Source organism: Nicotiana tabacum, chromosome 4, assembly GCF_000715075.1.
Source record: "Nicotiana tabacum cultivar K326 chromosome 4, ASM71507v2, whole genome shotgun sequence".
NCBI lineage: Eukaryota > Viridiplantae > Streptophyta > Magnoliopsida > Solanales > Solanaceae > Nicotiana > Nicotiana tabacum.
In genome coordinates, this window is record NC_134083.1 from 1708813 (window position 1) to 1729595 (window position 20783).

The following is a 20783-nucleotide window of genomic DNA, read 5'->3' on the forward strand; positions in this document are numbered from 1 at the left end:
AGCTAGTAATTAATTTTTAGTGCTAGTACACGGATAGACATTAGATAAAGTGCATTTCTAATAATGAGGAAACAGTACTAGAAGATGTAGTGTTTTAACATATCGCAAAAAATTGAAACAGATAAAAAAACAAATTAGTGAGAAACTAAATCTTAATCTTGCTTCATTAGGGAATAAACAGCACAAACTAGTCATTGAATGAAAAAGAAAAGAAGAAAAGTTGTCATTTCTCTGAAGTATTTGATTTAGCTCCATACTTGAACATTCTTTAGAATAGAATAGAAGAAAAAGGTACAAATAGTCTTCTTTCTTATTTTAGTTTTCGTGAAAATTGAAACAAACATAGTATACCTTATCACATTGAGAAAATGAGAGACCCACCAACAAATCAATCAAATAGAAATTTTTTTTTTTTAATAACCGTCCAAATGACTCAGTCACCAACATTAATAGTTTGAAGATAATGCTAAAAGGACCCACTCCCCCTTAAACCTATACTTTGATTATGCATTATGACAAGACACCAAATATTAGTTTCCCATAAAACTTATCATCTGCTTTAGCTTATAAATACAAAACAAGCTTTAGCACCAAATCATTGATTATTATTTTATTAATAGTACTAATACAACATGGCCAGTACTTCTCTAACAGCATTTCATTTATAATTTATCTTCTCTTCCTTCCTCCATTATTTTTGTTTGTTTGTTTGTTTGTTTGTCATCAAGATTAATGGCTGTGAGACACTTTCCTTTGGTTCCTTTCCTAGTTTGGAAATCATCTTCAACAAAAAAGGAAAGGCCTTCACAAAGAGTGTTGGTGCGTTCAAGCAATCACAATCCTTCAATCAAATTAGCTAGAGATACCAGTAGTCATCTTCAGATCCGATCATCTTCCAACAAAAAGCTTAAGGTTTTCCTTCTCATCCTTTGTAGGCGAAATTCTAACGAGGGAATTCTATATATGCAAAAAAAAAAAAAAAAAAAAATATTTTATAAGTTTTGAAGAAGTGGATTCGAGTGAACCCCTTGAGTCCACCTAGCTGGCTCCAAGTCATACCAGACGATGGAGTTAACGATTTTACTAATTAATTCCCTTTGATAGGTATTTGAAGATCGGTCAACGGGCATAGTTTGTTACAGAGACGCGAATGGAGAGATCACTTGTGAAGGATATGATGAAGGTCCTCGTTATTGCCAGCAATTGCCAAGGTTTTCTTCTAATTCAAGGTACGTAACTATAATAATAATATTTTACGTGTAGTAATGAAAGGATATAGTATAAGTTATTTATTATGACTCGTGCTTGTGTAAAATATGCAGAGATGAAGAAATCATAGAGCTCCTTCAAATATGTTGGCTTCATGTAGCTGATTCTGCTGAGTTCAATTAGATTCTTGTGAATTCTCAACTCATTCTCATCCTATATCAGCAGTTTCATACTTCTGACAATAACACAAAAAAGTTTGTTTCAGGTTCAGTTGTTTTAATAGTATGGTGTAAACAAGTCCGAATGAGAATTAATTTTCCCATTTCAACCCATTGTTTTTGTTTCAATTTCTCTTTGGTTTTTCAACTCGCTAGTTACTAAACAGAATAAATAAACTGAGTTGGGTAAGACTCCAGATTTACAAGCCTCAGTTACGAATTTAAGTATGAGATATGTAATGGCGCTACAATTGAAGAAATTGAAGTCCAGCTTCTAAAAGGTTAATGCCACTAATTGTGTTTTCTATTCAAAGAATATACAGTCAAAATGGAGATCAAACCAACGGGAAGATAGGTAAAAAGATTCACTTTTCAAAATCACAATACAAAAATTACAGAGAGGAAAGAATCGCGATACACTTGAAACTACACCAGCTAAACTGCTCCAAAATCATGCATTGTATAATATTGCCAATGATCCTTCGGAACTCATGTATACCTTGGATTTTACACCCAAAGAAAATTTTAATGAAAAGAAAAAGATTTACAAAAATATTTCCACGGAGGGCCACCTAAATTCTATGCAACAGAGACTTTCACTGAAATACAAGCCTCTTCCAAAGTGCTCTGACAAGAAATCATGTGTTCTCCCACTTTAGGGAGAATGCAACTGGAACTGCGTTCCAAAAGAATGGGAATCGAAAATATGGGAGATGTATGAAGCTGGGATCCCAATGCAAGAAACCCAATTATGTGCTCAATATACAAACAGATTTTACAAAATCACCCGGCAGATCATCCACCTTGCATGTTCTCTTCTTCACATAAATCAGTCTGTGATTTACTGGGAATGATAGACGGTGGTGACCATTGATCTGGGACCATGAGAAAGTAGGTGGTCATGGCCTTGCGAAACCTCTTTTTGTACTGCTTAGGTGAGATTATAGTGGGCGACTCATTTTTGGGTCCACCAAGGATCCCAGAGGCCTTAACCCATGTCTCCAGGTGCTTATCCCACGTATATTGTCTCATGAAGTCAATAATCCCAAGAACAAGCTCATGCTTCTCTTCATCAACCCCGACCAATAGTGAGTAATCCATCACATCAACTGACTGCAAAGATAATTAACTCAGTTAGTCCAAACCTCACTAATCCTGACCACAGGAAGAATTTGCTAGAAAGTAAACTTGTATGCTGCTTATAAGAATGGTAACATATATAATAGCATAATGGTCTTCATTTGGATGTCAAAAAAGTATATATATTTCTGGAGAAAATCAAAGCAAAATAGGAAAGTAGTAAACTTTATTGTATGTCTTTATTTGAAAGGGAAGGAGAATTAGCACTTTCCTTCAAGTTCTGCACTTTCTTTTTGCAGGACTGATTTGCTTCCGAGGATATTGTTTTTGCAGGACTGATTTTTCTTCACACCATAACTGAGCCTTAGGTGGGACGAAGATGAAGGCCTTTGTGAAAGGCAGACATCTGAATCCTTATTTGGAGGGAAAGCAGAGGTCAAAATAACATCCCCAACTTAATCTTTATGCGTAATAGAAGAGTTTGGAGGAGGGACACTGAACCCCAAATAACCTCTTTATTCCCGTCATAATCTTATTTATTTATTTAGTTTCGGGTGTCGGATATGGGGAGGAGGGAATGATAAGGTTGGTTCAGGCTCAACACCCACCCCCCCACACAAGATAAAAAACCCACCAATCACAGATCAACTCCTTAAGGTTAAGGAAGGTGCTTTTTCCCCCTCCCTCTTCCTCCCACACCAAATCCTAGTGCCGTATAAAAACTACTTGTTCTGAATTGATATTAGAATCTCACTGGTTGGAAATGCTTCAATCAACTGCAATATGAAACTTTTGACGGACCATGACAGATAGGTAACTGTTACATGATCCAACCACAATTGGTGCATAGTAGTTGACAGTAAATTCATTGTATCTAAGCATAGAACATCACAAACTTACGGCAAGAAAAGCAGTGTCATTCCAGACAGCTCGCTCCAAAAGTCTTTTTGCTTTGTTTCCCACAAAAATAGGTGAAGTTGGCATTGCTTCAATCAAGTTCTGATCCAGCAAGACTTTGTTGCTTCCACTGGAGTCGGGATTGTAACGAGACCTCGCAGAACCTTTCAGGTCATAAAGCCTCGTCAAGTTCCTCCCAAATAGAAGGTTCTCCATAACAAGCACATCCATTTTAGATTCCTTTCCTCCTTTAAGATGCTTTGACGACACCTTCACACAAACAAAGAAATAAATACACTAAATGGCCTGATAAGAAAATAAATTCCACAATAGCAATCCTGTGACTAGCCAAAATAGCAGAGGAACAATGAAGAACTTGTTATTTTAGTAACCATTTGCAAATCAAAGATTGTTCCCTGCAGCAGCAAATATGCAATCCATGCTTTATGGTCCATTCACCAAAAAGGCCATGTTTTTAATCAGGCATCCATATTATCTACCCCATTTCATCTACCTTTAGAGTTAGTAGATGATAAAGAAAGTAAATACTAATCTCACACCCCATAAATCAGGAATCCATATTATCTACCCTATTTACCCAAAGAAAAACTCATCTTTGCCTCACGAATAAATTCTAAATTCACTACTTATTTTATCCAAATAATAATAATAGTAAAAAGAAACCTAGATTCAAAGCAATCAGGTCATTGTTAGTATTGCAAGTTTTGTCACAAAGAGCTTTATAAATCTTAATCACAAATTTGGGAAGCTGAAGTAGTCAACTAATAATAAATACCTGATAGATCCCCACAACTTTTGCCAAGCAAGTTGGACTCCCTGAGCTAATTGATTCAGAAAGATATTTAAAATATTCAGGAGCAAATTTCATAAAAGATTCCAGCTCTGTCTTAGTCACTTGCTTGATAATAAATCGTTCATCTAAAGTTTTAGCAAAGAAAACGTTGCTCTTGCCTCCTTGGGCTCCCCACTTCTTACAGCGGCTAAGAGATCTTATGAACTCCATCTCCGATGGACAACATATCCTCCTCAAGGCTTCAAAGCGCTTTGCATAATAACAAGTCACTGTGTACTTCACTTTCCCTACCAATCCATCATCTGCAAAAGAAACTCTAGCATGCAGTGTCTTTCCGTATGAGAGTGGATCCAAATCCAAAGAGCTGCGACTGACGGACAAGGACAAGATACTCTCATCCACAGATCCAAGACTTCTGTAGGATTCTAAAACCATTTCGTCAATTGATTGAGGGGACTGCATATTACCGGATTCCAGTGACTGAATTGCAAAGTTTGAGTCCAAAGTAGCATCCTTAGATTTCTCAAGCTCATCAGATAGTTGAGCATGATAATCATGTGACACTAGTGCATAAGATATAATACTAGTGGGCTCATCATCATACACTGGTATAACAGTATCATTAACCCCAACTGGCAGAAGCAATCTTGCACCACTTCGGGCATCTGACTCTCGAAATGAAGAAACGTATACTGGATTATATCCAACAAGTGGATCCAATTTCTGAGCACTTGGTAAAAAGCTTTTGTTCAGTGTCCTATAGAAGCTAATAAAAGGCATACCTAACCAGCTCCCAGAGTCTTCCATATTTTCAGAGCCTTTAGAGGATAATAGAGGAGGAGATTGAGACATCTTAGTTCCACTCTCTTCATCCCCATGGTCTTCAGTATTTACTTTTTCTGCCACTCCAGTTGTCAAAGTATCCGCCATACCACCCTTCAGCATTCCGACAGCGGAAGTTGTTTCACCAGTCCAGGCTGCCTCAAGAGTATCTGACAAACTCTCCATGTTCGGGAAATGCCCATCGGATAGTGCTCTACGCCCCTGTAATATGGATTCTGCAGGATGTGTTACGCAGAAACTTTTTGTTGCAACAGGAAGACCAGGTGGTTTTTCTATTGCACAATTAGCATCAAAACCAACCACCGATTCTTGATGATCAGAATCCACATGACTGTTTTGGCTAACACTTTTTCCTTCATCCGCCTTTCCACCAGCCTCGAAATTTGCAGAATCAGAGTTATTAGGATATTTGCTTGAATCAGCAGGATTATCTAGATCACTGAACTTATCATTACAAACCAACGGTTTCTCAGGTTCCGAAGAGGCGACATCTCCATTAATCCAATGAGTCTTTTCATCCAAACTGGCTGCATATACTAGACGATGGTCCCAAACATAAGATTGAAAAAGAAGCTGTCTTCTCAATCTATTAATCTCCAAAATATCAACAGACTGCCCCTTTTTCACTTCCTTAATAAGAACTCTCTGGAGGGATTCCTGCTAATATTAAAAACAAATTAGAAATATCTTTTAAATAACATCGATACTAAGCCCCATGAGAATTTCAGTTTAACTGTTAATTTACCGGTCATTAAGATCATGATACACATATTAAGTTCAACAATCATGCAAATGTTTAACAACAACTGCAAGCAATACATTATTTGATGCGTCAAACCAGTGTTAGTAGACAAATCGACAGCAGAGAAGACAATTTCACTACAGTTTGTCTTCCACAAGCACGACAAGGTTATAAACCCGCAACCAAACCGACACAGGCAATTCTAAAGAGTCCTATTTGTCAGAGAGGTCACTGATAGCTCAACTAAAGAGAAAACAAGTGGAAGACTCAAGTGCAATTTCTAGTAGTAAACATCCAACAAACACAGAGAGGTGGAGGTAGGGAGAGAGAATAAATTAATAATGTCTGCAGGACCACGTAGGCTACACAGTGGTCAATTAGTGATCACCGAACACTATTCACAAGTCCAATTGACTGATCCATACCTCAAATTCTTCTTTCTCCTTCTGCAACATCCCTTCCAAATCAGCAATCTGACGTCTGTTAAGTTGTCTCCCAGATCTTTTCTCCACCAAAACCCGAATTGCATTCAGAACATCAGAAAACAAAAGTTCAGCTCGGCCAATGACCTGCTTATTAAACCATTAAGTCAGTACAGGATGAGATCAGATAGCAGCTACTAAAAATCCAAAGCCACATTCTTCGCACCTCATTAACTTCTTGTCGTATCCATTCCTGATTCTCATAGTAGAAATCCAGTTTTGAGGGAGGAAGGTATACTGAGTGAACATCAATGGATGCATAGCGAAAGCAAGCAACCATCTTCCCAAAGCTGCAAAAGTTCCAACATGAATATTGCAAAACATACTCAACTACTAAAGACATTAATGTTTTCCTGTCAGATCCCACTGAATACATATTTATTATCATCATAGCTTGGTCAAACATGATTTCACTATTAACACCAGAAAATCATGCCAACATATTGAATATTATGCATGACCCAGAAGGAGAGCAGATGATTGCAACACTCCTGATGTGAAGTGCTTCATACTACCAAGAGAGTAAGACCATACCCGTAAAAGCGAAGACAATCTCTATGTAATGAATGACCACAGCTTGCCACCCTACTTGCAGCTGCATGGTTTGAAAAACTAAGTTCTAGAAACTTCCCGAAGGACAAGCCCCAAGCAGCATCAGACATCACTACTCTTCGAGTTGCTGGAGGAAAGCCCTTATTATCCCGTGGACATCTAAGGCACCTGTGCCACATCCATATTTTTCCTTCCTTTTCACCAGGCAAAAGAATTTCCATCAGCTTTTTAACAGAAATAGTTAGAGTACCCTGTCGGTGAGTATAACACTGAACATGAGCTTCTGAAGGCATCTCACATGAACGGCACCTGTAACTCTGAGAATACATATTGAAGAGAAAAAAATTAGTGAAGATCCTTTCAGTCACCTTAAGCATATCAGTAATGTTACTAACATAAGGAAAGGGAGGGGGAGAAATTACGTGATCAAACAAATGGTCTCGTAGAAAACGACCCAACGGCTTATCAAAGTTCCCATAGTATTTAATCCGAAAGAGATGAGACCTTTCACAGACAGTTCCCTTCCAAACACACCGGGATGACAAGGAAACTAAAATGCTTTGATTGTCAGATGGAGACGGCGGAAACTCTTCCTTTGATGAATTCAGTTCATCAGGAACATTTTTCCCATCTAGTTGCGAACCACTTTGGTTCACATCCATAGCATTGAAATCATTTTGAACATTCTGTGACAAAAAGTCTTGTTCAACTTCCTGTGAAGGACCAAAACCAGTAGAAAGTAACTTGTATCCTTGGGTATCTTGGACATCGTTGACTACTGATGCCTTTGCCCGAGAACACTCCATCATATCCATAATACTTCTGTGAGACTCACTATAAAGAAAGGGATTGCATAAGGAAGAAAGTGTGCTTTTAGTGGTACAAAAGCCTGGAAACTCTGAGGCACACATTTTCTGAGCACAAATGCTGGCAGCCTTGACCAGGTCTGTTGCCGGAACACTCTTTGACCTTTGTGGCTCACTACCAGATAGCGGCCCTTGAGTTTTTTCACTGGCAGGAATCGTAAAACCAGGAATAGTTGAGATGGATCTGTCGAACGTTGATGGTTTATCTGGCAGTGCAACTGTTATCGGAGAATTCAAAGGAAGTTCAGGAAGAGAGGCTCCTTCATCAGCAAGAAAGGATGTTTCTAAAGCCAAATGATAAGCAGCAAAAATAGAATATTGAACCACACGTTTCACTTTCTTCAACTCATCCCCATTTGCACCACGGAGTAATACCTGAGACATGGTCATTTTAAAAAAGTAGATTTCACGTAACTGTTTAGATCATAGCAAGTCAATATATACTTCTACCTATGTTCTTATTGTTCTTGTAAATTATAAGAAACTTACGGTGCATCCCAGTGGCTTTGGACAGCCTTCAAAGTACATCAGCGTCTTTACCAGTTTCTTTCCACTCTCTCCAGCTGTACCATGTTCTTCTAGAAACTTCTCAACGTGAAACATGTCACAGTATCCTAACTTTTGAGATGAAAGTTGGTCTATTGAAGGAACTATTTGACCACCAGTGCAGCGAGCTATACGCTCCAGAACTGGCTTTTTGATATTTAGGACAAGTGATATGTCTTTTTCCAAGAGGTACTCTTGTGCATAGCGAGAAACAGATTTTTCCACCAGAAGGACATCTGGATTGTGTGCATCAATTTTAGCAACAGCCATCTTCAGATGATCCATTTCCTGAATAGCAATAAATATCTATAAGCACAAGAGCTTAACACTATTCTGTACAAGTCTTGGAAGAAAAGGCAAAATCTTCAAAACCTGCTGCAACAATGTATCGAAACTTGATAAGAGGTTGGAGACGCGCTGGTACTCAAGAGCGCCTTCAAGGATTAATATGCGGGGCTTCTCTATTTTTGATGTCATTCGTCGATGAGCCACATTTTTCTTGCAGACAACCCCTTTCACCACAGCACTATTTAAGGGAAATGTGGTCAGTTGAGAGAAGATATGTCTAAAAATGTATGCAACAACAAAATGAAGTGAAGAAGCGCAGACATAACACAAGAAGAAGAAGCAAGAACATTGCCGCAAGCAAGCAAAAGCTGCCATAAGACAAGTTAATCATAGGAAAAAACCAAATCGATTTTGAGTTTGACAGCTTCTTTACTCATTGTAATGCTACAACCGGTTCATCAAATATTGGTTGAGGGCAAACAATTGAAAGTTTTAATGAGGAAAAGCAAAAGTATCTCACAAGATAAAAAGAAACATACGGAGACACAAATGCCTCCCACACAGAGAGGGAGTGAGGGAGGGCCGGGGGGAACAGAGAGAAGGGGAAACAGACAGATACTGAGAGACTGTGCATGCAGATACATGACCCCAAAAAAAAGCTCCTACTCTCCAGTTTCAGACATTGTGTTGCTGCTAATGTTAGCTTCAATGTAATATAAGAGGCAAGAATTGAACAAAGAGCTGAGAAACATGGTGGACCAAAATGAAAAACTTTACTTGTTCACCTGTTACTACGACGCCCAGATGCAACACACTTCACCTTTACATATCCCCCAGGGTCCATTCCCCCACCTTTGCTTGTATCTGGCTTCAAATGTGTGGCAGCTTCCCATGATAGGGATGTAATAATCTCCAACCAACTCTCTTTGTCATCTTCCTCACCAATGGCAAGTTTTTCAACCTGCATAAGCTGGGATACTAAAGCCCTGAAGTGGCCATCAACAACATTCTTGACTGCTTTCTTTTGCCCTTCAGTCGATCTGTCCCTACCTCTATACTCACCACTTCCAAAACTGCTTGATGTATGCAAATATCCCCACTCTCCTGCAGTGTCTCCATCATCATCATCATCATCAAACAACAGTCCGTCCCGTTCATCTTCTTCGTCTTCTGGTTCAGGTGGGAGCCACAGAATTCCACTGCTTTCAAAATCTACAGGTTCCGGATTAACATCTTGCGCAGCATATAGGGATGATGAAGTTTCACATTCATCACTAATATCCTGTTTTACTATCTGCGGCACTTCTTCAGAAGCTTGGGAATCAAAATTGTTCTGCAAGGACAAGCTGTTCACACTTTTTTCATCAACAGCTTCCCCATTAGGATGAACTTTACGTGATCCATAGTCCGTATCAATGTCATCATAGTGAACATGACCATAGTAGTCATTAGTCTGAGGATAAAACTTTCCTTGGGAATTTAACTGGTAAACACCATACTCATCATCTTCATCATCACTCCTGATTCCAGAATATAACAAGAAGCAGTTAACTGAAGTGAAATACTTGTACGACCACAAGTAGCAAGAAGGGCAGTCAAATAGAGCAAATCAAACTTTAAAAATCAAAACATTCTCAATTAGACAAGTGGAGCTGGAATTGGTTTTAGAAAAGCAAACCTTTTATACCGCAGACACTATGAGGGAAAAGCATTATTCTCAATCAAACCCAACAGTAGTCAAATCACTAGAAAAGTGGAGCTGAGTTTCCTATTTCAGGTCTGGACTCATGAGCTCAGACAATTCGAGGAACGAAAGAATAACCGTGGAAGTGAAAACAGACTAATTCTCCTTTACTTCGCTATTCGGCCAGTTCTTTATTAGGGTCATTGGAGATTGGTCAGGTACTATCACTGGATAAATATCTTGCAAGTTGCATTTAAGCATACATCAGATTTCCTCTGACTAGTTGCTGCTTGGTAAACCAAGGGATTGCAATGACAAATATATGCCTCCATAAGGCCCTTGATCAGGAAACAAACTTCAGCATGTAGCTTTTTCACAAAAACGCTTCTGCCGTTAGTTGTTGGAGATTTTCCGCCTAAAGTGCATGGTATTTCTACTTTTCTTTTCCATTACTTTAGAAGGGAAAAAGTTTCAATTATGGGTTTAATTAATGTAACTTTTGGCATCGAGGAAAATCACAGAACCAAGTCCGACAGAGAGGACCAAGCTTGAGGGTGATCACAAATATCGCTAATAGGGCCAACCTACCTGATTCACTATCTAGCACTCAAAAAGATGCCTACACCGTTAGGGCAATCTACCCATATACATTTGAAAACAAAGAAATAACAAATAATGCAACTTCCAAATGTGACAAGTCAGTAAAGATGTGAGAGAAGAACCTTATTGTGCAAAATGAAAATTGGTTTGTAGACAGATCTCGGACCCCTGTATCAGCAGGATCACTGCTCCCTTTTTCTGTAGCAACACTTAGCCTCTCCAAAGAAGATTCCATTACTGCTGCTTGGCGTGGACTAAGCACAGAAGAGTGTGGCACTGAAGTAATGGTAATGCTACTACTGTCACCAGTTCCACTAGATTTGATGCTGATAAAACTAGTTGCGGAAAGGAAAGTACTGGAATCCAGGTTGCGAATAGCATGATTAAAACCTTGCTCCCATTGCTTGAAGCAGAAATGACAGACCCTGACCTTTTCACACTCCTCTTGTACTGACCTTGGCTCACGGGATGGTGCAGGAACGGAGTTAGATGTGCACTTGGCACAGAAAACACGTCCACAAAGTCGACAGTGATGCCTACGGTTAAACAATGTGAACAAAGAATCACACTCATAACACACCCTACAGCTGTGGTCGGGCATCCAAAAATCCCTCGACACGTTAGCAGAAGACTCCCGCTGAGGGATCCACGATTTCAGCAACCCTACCAGATCAAGGAATGTCCTATCCATCGACAAAACAGACCTTCTGCGCCTCTCATTTCTATAATCTCAGTCCCTAACAAAGCTCATATCCAATTCCTGATCCCAAATATCCCTTAAAATTTTGACTCTGATCCAAAATCCCTTAACAAGTTGACCACACAAGATCTTCACTGATTAAAGGAAAATCCTTGATCTCTCAACAATCAATAGCAGGATAATTCGAATTACATCAACAGCCCATTAACATGCAACAGAAACCCTAAATCGGGAGTTATCCGATTTAATAAAACCTGAAAATGAGTCTCCATACAAAAATTCCAAATTAGGAATCCAAAATATTTAGATAAGCAAACCTTTTACTGTACCACAGATAATATATGAGGAGGAGAAGAACACACTATTCTCGATAAAAACCAACTGTCGTCAAATCACTCCAACGCGGAATCCATAAAAACGCCAATCGATAAGAAACCCCATTTTTTGTCTCTCCGCGATTAAACAATTCTCCCCTGAAACACATGAATAAAATAATTATGCTTGTACAACAAAATACATCTCATTAATTAGCGCCATCACGTTATATAATAAAAAAACATTATTAAGAAAATTACAGAATTGAGTTAACTGGGATGAAAAGGACTTGAAGATAATAGAGCCGCCATGAGTTTACCTTTTTACGCCAATCAATCAATCAGCAAAAACAGATCAGCAGATGAAGACAAAAATTACAGAGAACGGAACGGAACTAACTTCAATTCACTGCGCTGTGTTTATGTAATTTGGGGGGTTGTATGTGACGCGCAGACAAGCTTATTATCCAAGTTGGCAACGATAAAAAAAAATGATTATATTACGTCAGTCAAATCTTCTTCTTTTTTTTTTTTTCTTTTTCCCCTTTTTGGCTTTTCCCTCTGCAAGTGGTAGAAATCTTTTTCGGAAAAGAAAAAAGACACTGGAAAAATAACCTTTTGGGCTGAAAAAGTCAAACTTCACTGAAGAATCTTCCTTTTCCTTTTTTTTTTCTCTTCTGTACTCACGTGCCTTTATAATTTTAAAATTAATAAAATAATTTTTTTAGATATGTTATGTGTAAAATACAATTTTTTTATGTGCAAAAATAAACTTTATAAAACTAAAAACATTTTTTTTAAAAGCCACAAAACAAATTAACCCGCTAGTAGCAGCAAGGTAAAAACTTATTATCAAAGTTATATTAATTTATCATGATTAAATAATTTAATAAAATAAAATTATGTAATATTAATTACGATCAAGGGAAAAAAAGTATATATAAACATATATTATGTATATATAAGTGTGGTGTAAATCTTCCATGCGAGCATAATGGTGGACAAATAATTATAATTCGAAATATTATAAATTTTAGTTGTTTATTTAGTTGAGTCTCTCCACCTCCTCTATTAAATCTTTTACAAAAATAAACAGGAAATAAATAACTTTTTTCTAAAAGTAAAATTGAAAATGCACCGAGTTATGCGTGCTAGCAATTACATAGAATGTGACGGTGTATGTCAAACCGAATCAAAGTTGACTTTATTTTATGACTAAAAAAGAGAAAGTAAACCAAATATTAGTGTGTAGTTTAGTTAACTAATTTCCTACTTTGGCAGACGCAAAACTAATATCAGCAGCGCAATACTGCGACTATCTATAATACTACAGTATCTTTTAATTGTGTGAGTTTCTATTATTTTTTCTAATTGTATGACATTCACTTTTTTTTTGGAGCAATTGCCAATTAATGTATCCTCGTTCCACCTCATTCTGTTAACCGCGTATCATTTTGCTTGTTTACTCGATTACTCAACGCACAAGCATTTGGAATATTATCACTTTAGCCCGTGCCATAAACTATTTATATTTGGTAGCCGAAAAAATATATAATTTATATATATATATATATATATATATATATATATATATATATATATATATATATATATATATATATACGGTTAATATTTTGAGAGCGGTTATACAGTGTCATTTTCTCCGAGCAATTCAGTTGTCATGCATAGTTGTACAGCTGCATGCATACTATAACACTCTATTGCTAATAATTTACGGTAGATATTTATTCATACCCGATATTAACATCAAATTATATTATTTTATTACAGTTAAACAATTTAATAATACAAATTATATTAATTAACCATAACTAAGTTATATAAGTTCATGTTCAAATAAGTGTCATACATTTATTAGTTTGGTGTGAACACCAAATACAAATTTACTACTTACAATTGCAAATTTAGATTTGATTTTGTGGGAAGGCCTTTATGAGATTAAGATCATAGAAAGGTTTTTAAAATATGGGGGGAGGGGGGGGGTAATTAATCTAGTATTTAGTTTTAATGACAATATAAAAATATAAATTCTATCAATTTAATTATGCCTGAAGATCGTGTGCATTGACGACTGAAGAATTTGTTATTCCCGGTCAATATTGCTGTATTTGTAAATATTAATTCTGCAAAATATAAGTTAACGTAATGAAACAATAATAATAAATTCGAGCCCACTGAATTCACAGTGTTTCCTTAAGGAATTTAATCCCCTCCTAGTACCCAAGATAATGGATTATTTCCTCCCAGGATAGAACGAATAACATACTGGTGTAGCGGTACTTCAAACCCCAGTGTTTCGGCGAACACAAAGTTCGGTAGCAAATCACACTTACAGTTGCTTTGTTTGAAATTAAAAACAATGCAGAACGAAGGAGTATATACTCAGAAAAACGTATGGAAGTTCTGAGAGGAAGGAGTGCAATGTATAGCCAATTTGTTGAGCGAATTGTATGTTGAGTTGAGTATCTTTCTTCAATATTTGCTGCTCATATATATAGCAGCCAAGAAGGAGTGCAAGACCAAACGTCCACCCTTCATGGTGGAGCAAGCATTACATGTTTGTGGAGCAAGCACTTCATGGTGGGAAGACCATTATCCGGCTGCCAAATTATCAATACACGGATTGGAAAATATCCGTTACAAATACGGATAATCTTACGTTAATATTTACTATTAACAAATAAATTTGGTCCAAAAAATTAATCAATCAATCGATCATTTGACCAAATCCAAATCCAAATCCAAATCCGAAGCCGAAGCCGAAGCCGTAGCCGTAGCCGAAGCCGAGCCGAGCCGAGCGAGCGACGACGACGACGGCGCGAGGCTTGCTTTCTTCTTAACTCTTTAAGAGCTACAAGAAGAGCAATTATATATATACCCACCAAAACCACTTCCAATATGGGACAATGTCTCATTGTTAAGAGGGGGAAACTTAAAATTTTACTCAAAATTTTATTTTCCCTCCATTTCTCATTCACCCTCATTTTAAGAATATTACATCTTAAAAATAAAACCTCAACAATCCCCCACATGAATGGGGAATGGCTATATCACGGAAGTATGCATGAAAAACTGTGTGATTTACAAGCAAGGATTAATTGCATCTGGATAAGTAGGTTTCCCTTTGAACTTTCCGTAGTAAACTTATGTCGGATATACTCGGTCAATCGGTAGATTTGATATCTTTGAACCGTCGATCTTTGGTGTATACCTAGACAACCATAAGTCACACAATCAACCCTTAACCGTCTTTGGTTCTCATTGTTGTGTTCGTTTCAGCCATGAACACCGCCTGGTTTCATAAGTGCGTAGAGAACTGGCCTTACAAAGTTCTCCTTGAAGCGGCTCACACTTCACACTTAAATAGGTGATTCCTAAACGTGTCATCCTGTAGATACACTATTTGATATACCCCGTATCAAATTTAGAAATCATTAAAAAGCCTTAATGCTTTATCCTTGGTACTGAACATTGTCTCATCACGAGAATGGACTAAAATTTTATTTGACAATGTTGAACCGTCATTAATGACTTTGTTTGATCTCTTTGAACCTAGATCTTGGGATCTCCAGTCTTCTAGGTAGAGTTACCGCCACAATGACTTGTTCTCGGCCATAGCCCCATTCCCCTTGATGATTTCTCAACTACCTCTCTAGTTAGGCCTTTTGTAAGTGGATCCGACACATTATCACTTGACTTTACATAGTCAATTGTGATAATTCCTCTAGAGAGTAATTGCCTAACGGTTTTATGTCTTCGTCGTATATGACGAGATTTACCGTTATACATGACGCTCCCAGCCCTTCCAATTGCCGCTTGACTATCACAATGTATGCATATTGGTGCCAACGGTTTGGGCCAAAATGGAATGTCTTCCAAGAAATTCCGGAGCCATTCAGCTTCTTCACCGGCTTTATCTAAGGCTATGAATTCAGCCTCCATTGTACAGCGGGCAATACATGTTTGTTTGGACGACTTCCAAGATACCGCTCCTCCACCAATAGTGAATACATATCCACTCGTGGACTTAGAATCAGTTGAACCGGTGATCCAATTTGCATCACAGTATCCCTCAATCACCGCAGGGAAATTACTGTAGTGCAATTCAAAGTTCTGGGTATGTTCTAAATATCCCAAAACTCGTTTCATTGCCATCCAATGAGATTGGCCTGGATTGCTCGTATATCGACTCAGTTTACTTATAGCACAAGCTATGTCTGGTCGTGTACAATTCATGATATACATTAAGCATCCCAATACACGAGCATAATCCAATTGTGATATGCTTTGGCCTTTGTTCTTTGCTAATGCAAGATTCACGTCAATTGGAGTCTTTGCAACTTTAAAGCCCAAGTGCTTGAATTTTTCAAGTACTGTCTTAATATAATGAGATTGTGACAATGCCAGACCTTGAGGAGTCTTATTGATCTTAATTCCCAGAATTAAATCAGCAACTCCCAAGTCTTTCATATCAAACTTGCTATTGAGCATACGCTTAGTAGCATTTATGTTGGCAATGTCATTACTCATTATCAACATATCATCCACATATAGGCAAACAATGACTATGTGATTTGGAACATTTTTAATGTACACGCATTTATCACATTCATTTATCTTAAAACCATTTGACAACATTGTTTGTTCAAATTTCGCATGCCATTGTTTGGGTGCTTGTTTTAGTCCGTAAAGAGACTTAACAAGTCTACATACCTTCTTTTCTTTACCTGGAACCACAAACCCTTCAGGTTGTTCCATGTAAATTTCTTCCTCCAACTCTCCATTTAAGAAGGCCGTCTTAACATCCATTTGATGAATTTCAAGACCATACACTTCAGCTAATGCTACTAACATCCGTATGGACGTAATTCTTGTAACTGGAGAGTATGTATCAAAGTAGTCTAGACCTTCTCGTTGTCTATACCCTTTGACTACGAGCCTTGCCTTGAATTTATCAATAGTGCCATCATCTTTGATTTTTCTCTTAAAAATCCATTTAGAACCCAAAGGTTTATTTCCAGGAGGAAGATCAACCAATTCCCATGTATGGTTGTTCAATATGGATTCTATTTCACTATTGACTGCCTCTTTCCAAAACAATGATTCCGAAGAAGTCATAGCTTCTTTAAATGTTTGAGGCTCATTCTCCAATAAGAAAGTCACAAAATCTGGTCCAAATGAAGTAGACGTTCTTTGACGTTTACTACGTCTTGGATTCTCCTGATTACATGTACTTTCTTTTGTTTCTTCCCGATGTCGTTTAGATCCTTCACCAAACGACTCACATTCCTTTTTATACGGATATATATTTTCAAAAAACTCAGCATTATCTGATTCTATAACCGTATTATTATGAATGTCGGGATTTTCTGATTTATGAACCAGAAATCGATATACTTTACTATTTGTCGCATATCCTATGAAAACACAATCAACGGTTTTCGGTCCTATCTTTACCTTTTTGGGTTTAGGAACTTGCACTTTTGCCAAACACCCCCACACTTTAAAATAATTCAAGTTGGGCTTCCTTCCTTTCCATTGTTCATAAGGAATGGATTGTGTTTTGCTATGGGGCACTCGATTTAATATTCGATTAGCCGTAAGAATGGCTTCCCCCACAAGTTCTGTGGCAAACCAGAACTTATCAACAACGCATTCATCATCTCCTTTAATGTGCGATTCTTTCTTTCCGCAATCCCATTAGATTGGGGCGTGTAAGGGGCTGTTGTTTGATGAATAATTCCATATTCTAAACATATTTCTTCAAAAGGAGATTCATATTCACCACCCCTATCACTTCTTATCATTTTTACTTTCTTGTTAAGTTGCGTTTCAACTTCATTTTTGTATTGCCTGAATGCGTCTATTGCTTCATCTTTACTATTCAGTAAGTAAACATAGCAATATCGAGTACCATCGTCAATAAAAGTTATGAAATACTTCTTTCCACCGCGAGATGGTATTGACTTCATGTCACAAATATCTGTGTGAATTAAGTCTAAAGGATTTGAATTCCTTTCAACTGACTTATAAGTTAGATTCCACACATATTTGACATTTTGATTTTTTCGCATTCAAACTTGGGCAGTACTTCCAAGTTAATCATTTTCCGCAAGGTTTTATAATTGACATGACCCAAACGTACATGCCATAAATCATTTGACTCAAGTAAGTAAGAAGAAGCTGAAATATTATTATTATTTTCAACAACCATTACATTTAGATTGAAAAGGCCCTCGGTGAGGTAACCTTTTCCCACAAATATTCCATTCTTACTAATTACAACCTTGTTGGATACAAAAACGCACTTAAAACCGTGCTTAACAAGAAGTCCAGTAGAGACTAAATTCTTTCTCATTTCGGGAACATGAAGGACATTGTTCAAAGTCATGACCTTGCCAGAAGTCATTTTTAGAAATACCTTCCCATATCCTTCAACTTTTGCTGTTGAAGCATTTCCCATATAAACTGTCTCTCCGGGTTCAGCAAGAGCATTGGTAGCAAAAGCCTCTCTAACTGCACAAACATGGCGAGTGGCTCCTGAATCAAACCACCACAGTTTAGGATTTCCCACCAAGTTACATTCAGAGAGCATGGCACACAAGTTATCAACATCATCATGGTTTACTACCATGTTTGCTTGACCCCTTTTCTTGTCTTTCTTCGGAGCACGACACTCCGTAGATTTGTGTCCGGTTTTCCCACAGTTGTAGCAGTTTCCACTGAACCGCTTCTTGCTTGGGTTGTATTTCGGACCAGAAGCCTTCTTCCTCTTTTTGTTAGCTTCAACAATATTTGCTCCCATTATTGTTGAATTTCCACGGCCTCTCCTTTCAGCAGCTTTATTGTCCTCTTCGATTCTCAACCGAACAATGAGATCTTCAAGGGACATTTTCTTTCGTTTGTGTTTCAAATAATTTTTGAAGTCCTTCCACAACGGAGGCAACTTCTCAATCATTGCTGCTACTTGGAATGCTTCGTTGATTACAAGACCTTCAGCAAGTAGATCATGAATAATCACTTGCAATTCCTGGACTTGAGTAATAACAGACTTTCTATCTATCATTTTGTAGTCCAGAAATTTTGCGGCAACGAATTTCTTCATCCCGGCATCTTCAGTCTTATATTTCTTTTCAAGCGCATTCCACAATTCTTTGGATGTCTCCATGCTACTGTATACATTATACAGATTATCATCCAGTCCGCTAAGAATATAATTCTTGCATAAAAAATCAGAATGCTTCCACGCTTCAATCACGAGAAAGCGTTCATTATCTGGAGTTTTATCCGGCAGATCAGGAACATCTTCCTTGATGAACTTCTGTAGACATAACGTAGTTAAGTAGAAGAACATCTTCTGCTGCCAGCATTTGAAATCAATCCCGGAAAATTTTCCGGGTTTTTCTGCCGGTGCCAACGCCGGTGTTCGGCTTGTCGTTGCGTTGGCAGTCGCCATCGGAACAGCTTGGTTTTCGTTTTCAGTCATCATCTTTTTCAGAAAAGAATGACACAAACAAACGTTTAATACACGTTTTCAAATTGGAGTAAAAATCACGTAGATTTTAATATCCAACAAAACGCCACGAAGGCTTAACTCTCCAAAACGGGAGTACACAAACCACAAAGGTTTTAGTTTGCAGAATAATAAGAATAACACAAGTACAGAAATAAATATTAAATTCCTTAAGAATGTTATTCCCGGTCAATATTGCTGTATTTGTAAATATTAATTCTGCAAAATATAAGTTAACGTAATGAAACAATAATAATAAATTCGAGCCCACTGAATTCACAGTGTTTCCTTAAGGAATTTAATCCCCTCCTAGTACCCAAGGTAATGGATTATTTCCTCCCAGGATAGAACGAATAACACACTGGTGTAGCGGTACTTCAAACCCCAGTGTTTCGGCGAACACAAAGTTCGGTAGCAAATCACACTTACAGTTGCTTTGTTTGAAGTTAAAAACAATGCAGAACGAAGGAGTATATACTCAGAAAAACGTATGGAAGTTCTGAGAGGAAGGAGTGCAATGTATAGCCAATTTGTTGAGCGAATTGTATGTTGAGTTGAGTATCTTTCTTCAACATTTGCTGCTCATATATATAGCAGCCAAGAAGGAGTGCAAGACCAAACGTCCACCCTTCATGGTGGAGCAAGCATTACATGTTTGTGGAGCAAGCACTTCATGGTGGGAAGACCATTATCCGGCTGCCAAATTATCAATACACGGATTGGAAAATATCCGTTACAAATACGGATAATCTTACGTTAATATTTACTATTAACAAATAAATTTGGTCCAAAAAATTAATCAATCAATCGATCATTTGACCAAATCCAAATCCAAATCCAAATCCGAAGCCGAAGCCGAAGCCGTAGCCGTAGCCGTAGCCGAAGCCGAGCCGAGCGAGCGACGACGACGACGGCGCGAGGCTTGCTTTCTTCTTAACTCTTTAAGAGCTACAAGAAGAGCAATTATATATATACCCACCAAAAATGTCTTCCACTTCCAATATGGGACAATGTCTCATTGTTAAGAGGGGAAACTTAAAATTTTACTCAAAATTTTATTTTCCCTCCATTTCCCATTCACCCTCATTTTAAGAATATTACATCTTAAAAATAAAACCTCAACAATCCCCCACATGAATGGGGAATGGCTATATCACGGAAGTATGCATGAAAAACTGTGTGATTTACAAGCAAGGATTAATTGCATCTGGATAAGTAAGTTTCCCTTTGAACTTTCCGTAGTAAACTTATGTCGGATATACTCGGTCAATCGGTAGATTTGATATCTTTGAACCGTCGATCTTTGGTGTATACCTAGACAACCATAAGTCACACAATCAACCCTTAACCGTCTTTGGTTCTCATTGTTGTGTTCGTTTCAGCCATGAACACCGCCTGGTTTCATAAGTGCGTA

At 37.7% G+C, this 20783-nt stretch overlaps 2 protein-coding genes across 4 annotated transcripts; one reads left to right on the forward strand and one right to left on the reverse strand.

The window, feature by feature from the left end:
- The first annotated feature begins 603 nt into the window (after positions 1 to 603).
- On the forward strand, positions 604 to 1537 carry LOC107805476 (uncharacterized). Its single transcript, XM_016629531.2, has 3 exons — positions 604 to 912; positions 1105 to 1229; positions 1323 to 1537. Exons 1-3 carry the CDS (start codon positions 733 to 735, stop codon positions 1390 to 1392), a joined length of 375 nt encoding a protein of 124 aa, XP_016485017.1. The 5' UTR covers positions 604 to 732; the 3' UTR covers positions 1393 to 1537.
- Positions 1538 to 1779: 242 nt separating this feature from the next.
- Positions 1780 to 12286, reverse strand: LOC107805475 (1-phosphatidylinositol-3-phosphate 5-kinase FAB1B). Of its 3 annotated transcripts, none has more exons than XM_075251216.1 (13): positions 12156 to 12286; positions 11884 to 11994; positions 10944 to 11775; positions 9323 to 10057; positions 8622 to 8775; positions 8193 to 8537; positions 7260 to 8078; positions 6820 to 7154; positions 6452 to 6575; positions 6229 to 6372; positions 4201 to 5718; positions 3408 to 3674; positions 1780 to 2540 (listed from the first exon to the last, which is right to left on the reverse strand). In XM_075251216.1, exons 3-13 carry the CDS (start codon positions 11510 to 11512, stop codon positions 2223 to 2225), a joined length of 5328 nt encoding a protein of 1775 aa, XP_075107317.1. In that variant the 5' UTR covers positions 11513 to 11775; positions 11884 to 11994; positions 12156 to 12286; the 3' UTR covers positions 1780 to 2222. The 3 variants fall into 3 exon arrangements, with proteins under 3 accessions (XP_075107317.1, XP_016485015.2, XP_075107316.1); XM_016629529.2 differs by having other exon boundaries at positions 4201 to 5721; XM_075251215.1 differs by lacking the exon at positions 12156 to 12286 and having other exon boundaries at positions 10944 to 12062.
- Between the last annotated feature and the right edge of the window lie 8497 nt (positions 12287 to 20783).

Excerpts from the sequence above, each read along its gene's own strand:
- LOC107805476 (XM_016629531.2), top strand. The coding sequence starts at position 733 with ATGGCTGTGAGACACTTTCCTTTGGTTCCTTTCCTAGTTTGGAAATCA. Across the intron at positions 913-1,104 it reads CTTCCAACAAAAAGCTTAAG|GTATTTGAAGATCGGTCAAC; the intron begins GTTTTCCTTCTC and ends TCCCTTTGATAG. Across the intron at positions 1,230-1,322 it reads AGGTTTTCTTCTAATTCAAG|AGATGAAGAAATCATAGAGC; the intron begins GTACGTAACTAT and ends TAAAATATGCAG.
- LOC107805475 (XM_016629529.2), bottom strand. The coding sequence starts at position 11,512 with ATGGATAGGACATTCCTTGATCTGGTAGGGTTGCTGAAATCGTGGATC. Across the intron at positions 8,079-8,192 it reads CAAAGCCACTGGGATGCACC|GTATTACTCCGTGGTGCAAA; the intron begins GTAAGTTTCTTA and ends ACCATGTCTCAG. Across the intron at positions 6,373-6,451 it reads TACGACAAGAAGTTAATGAG|GTCATTGGCCGAGCTGAACT; the intron begins GTGCGAAGAATG and ends TTTAATAAGCAG.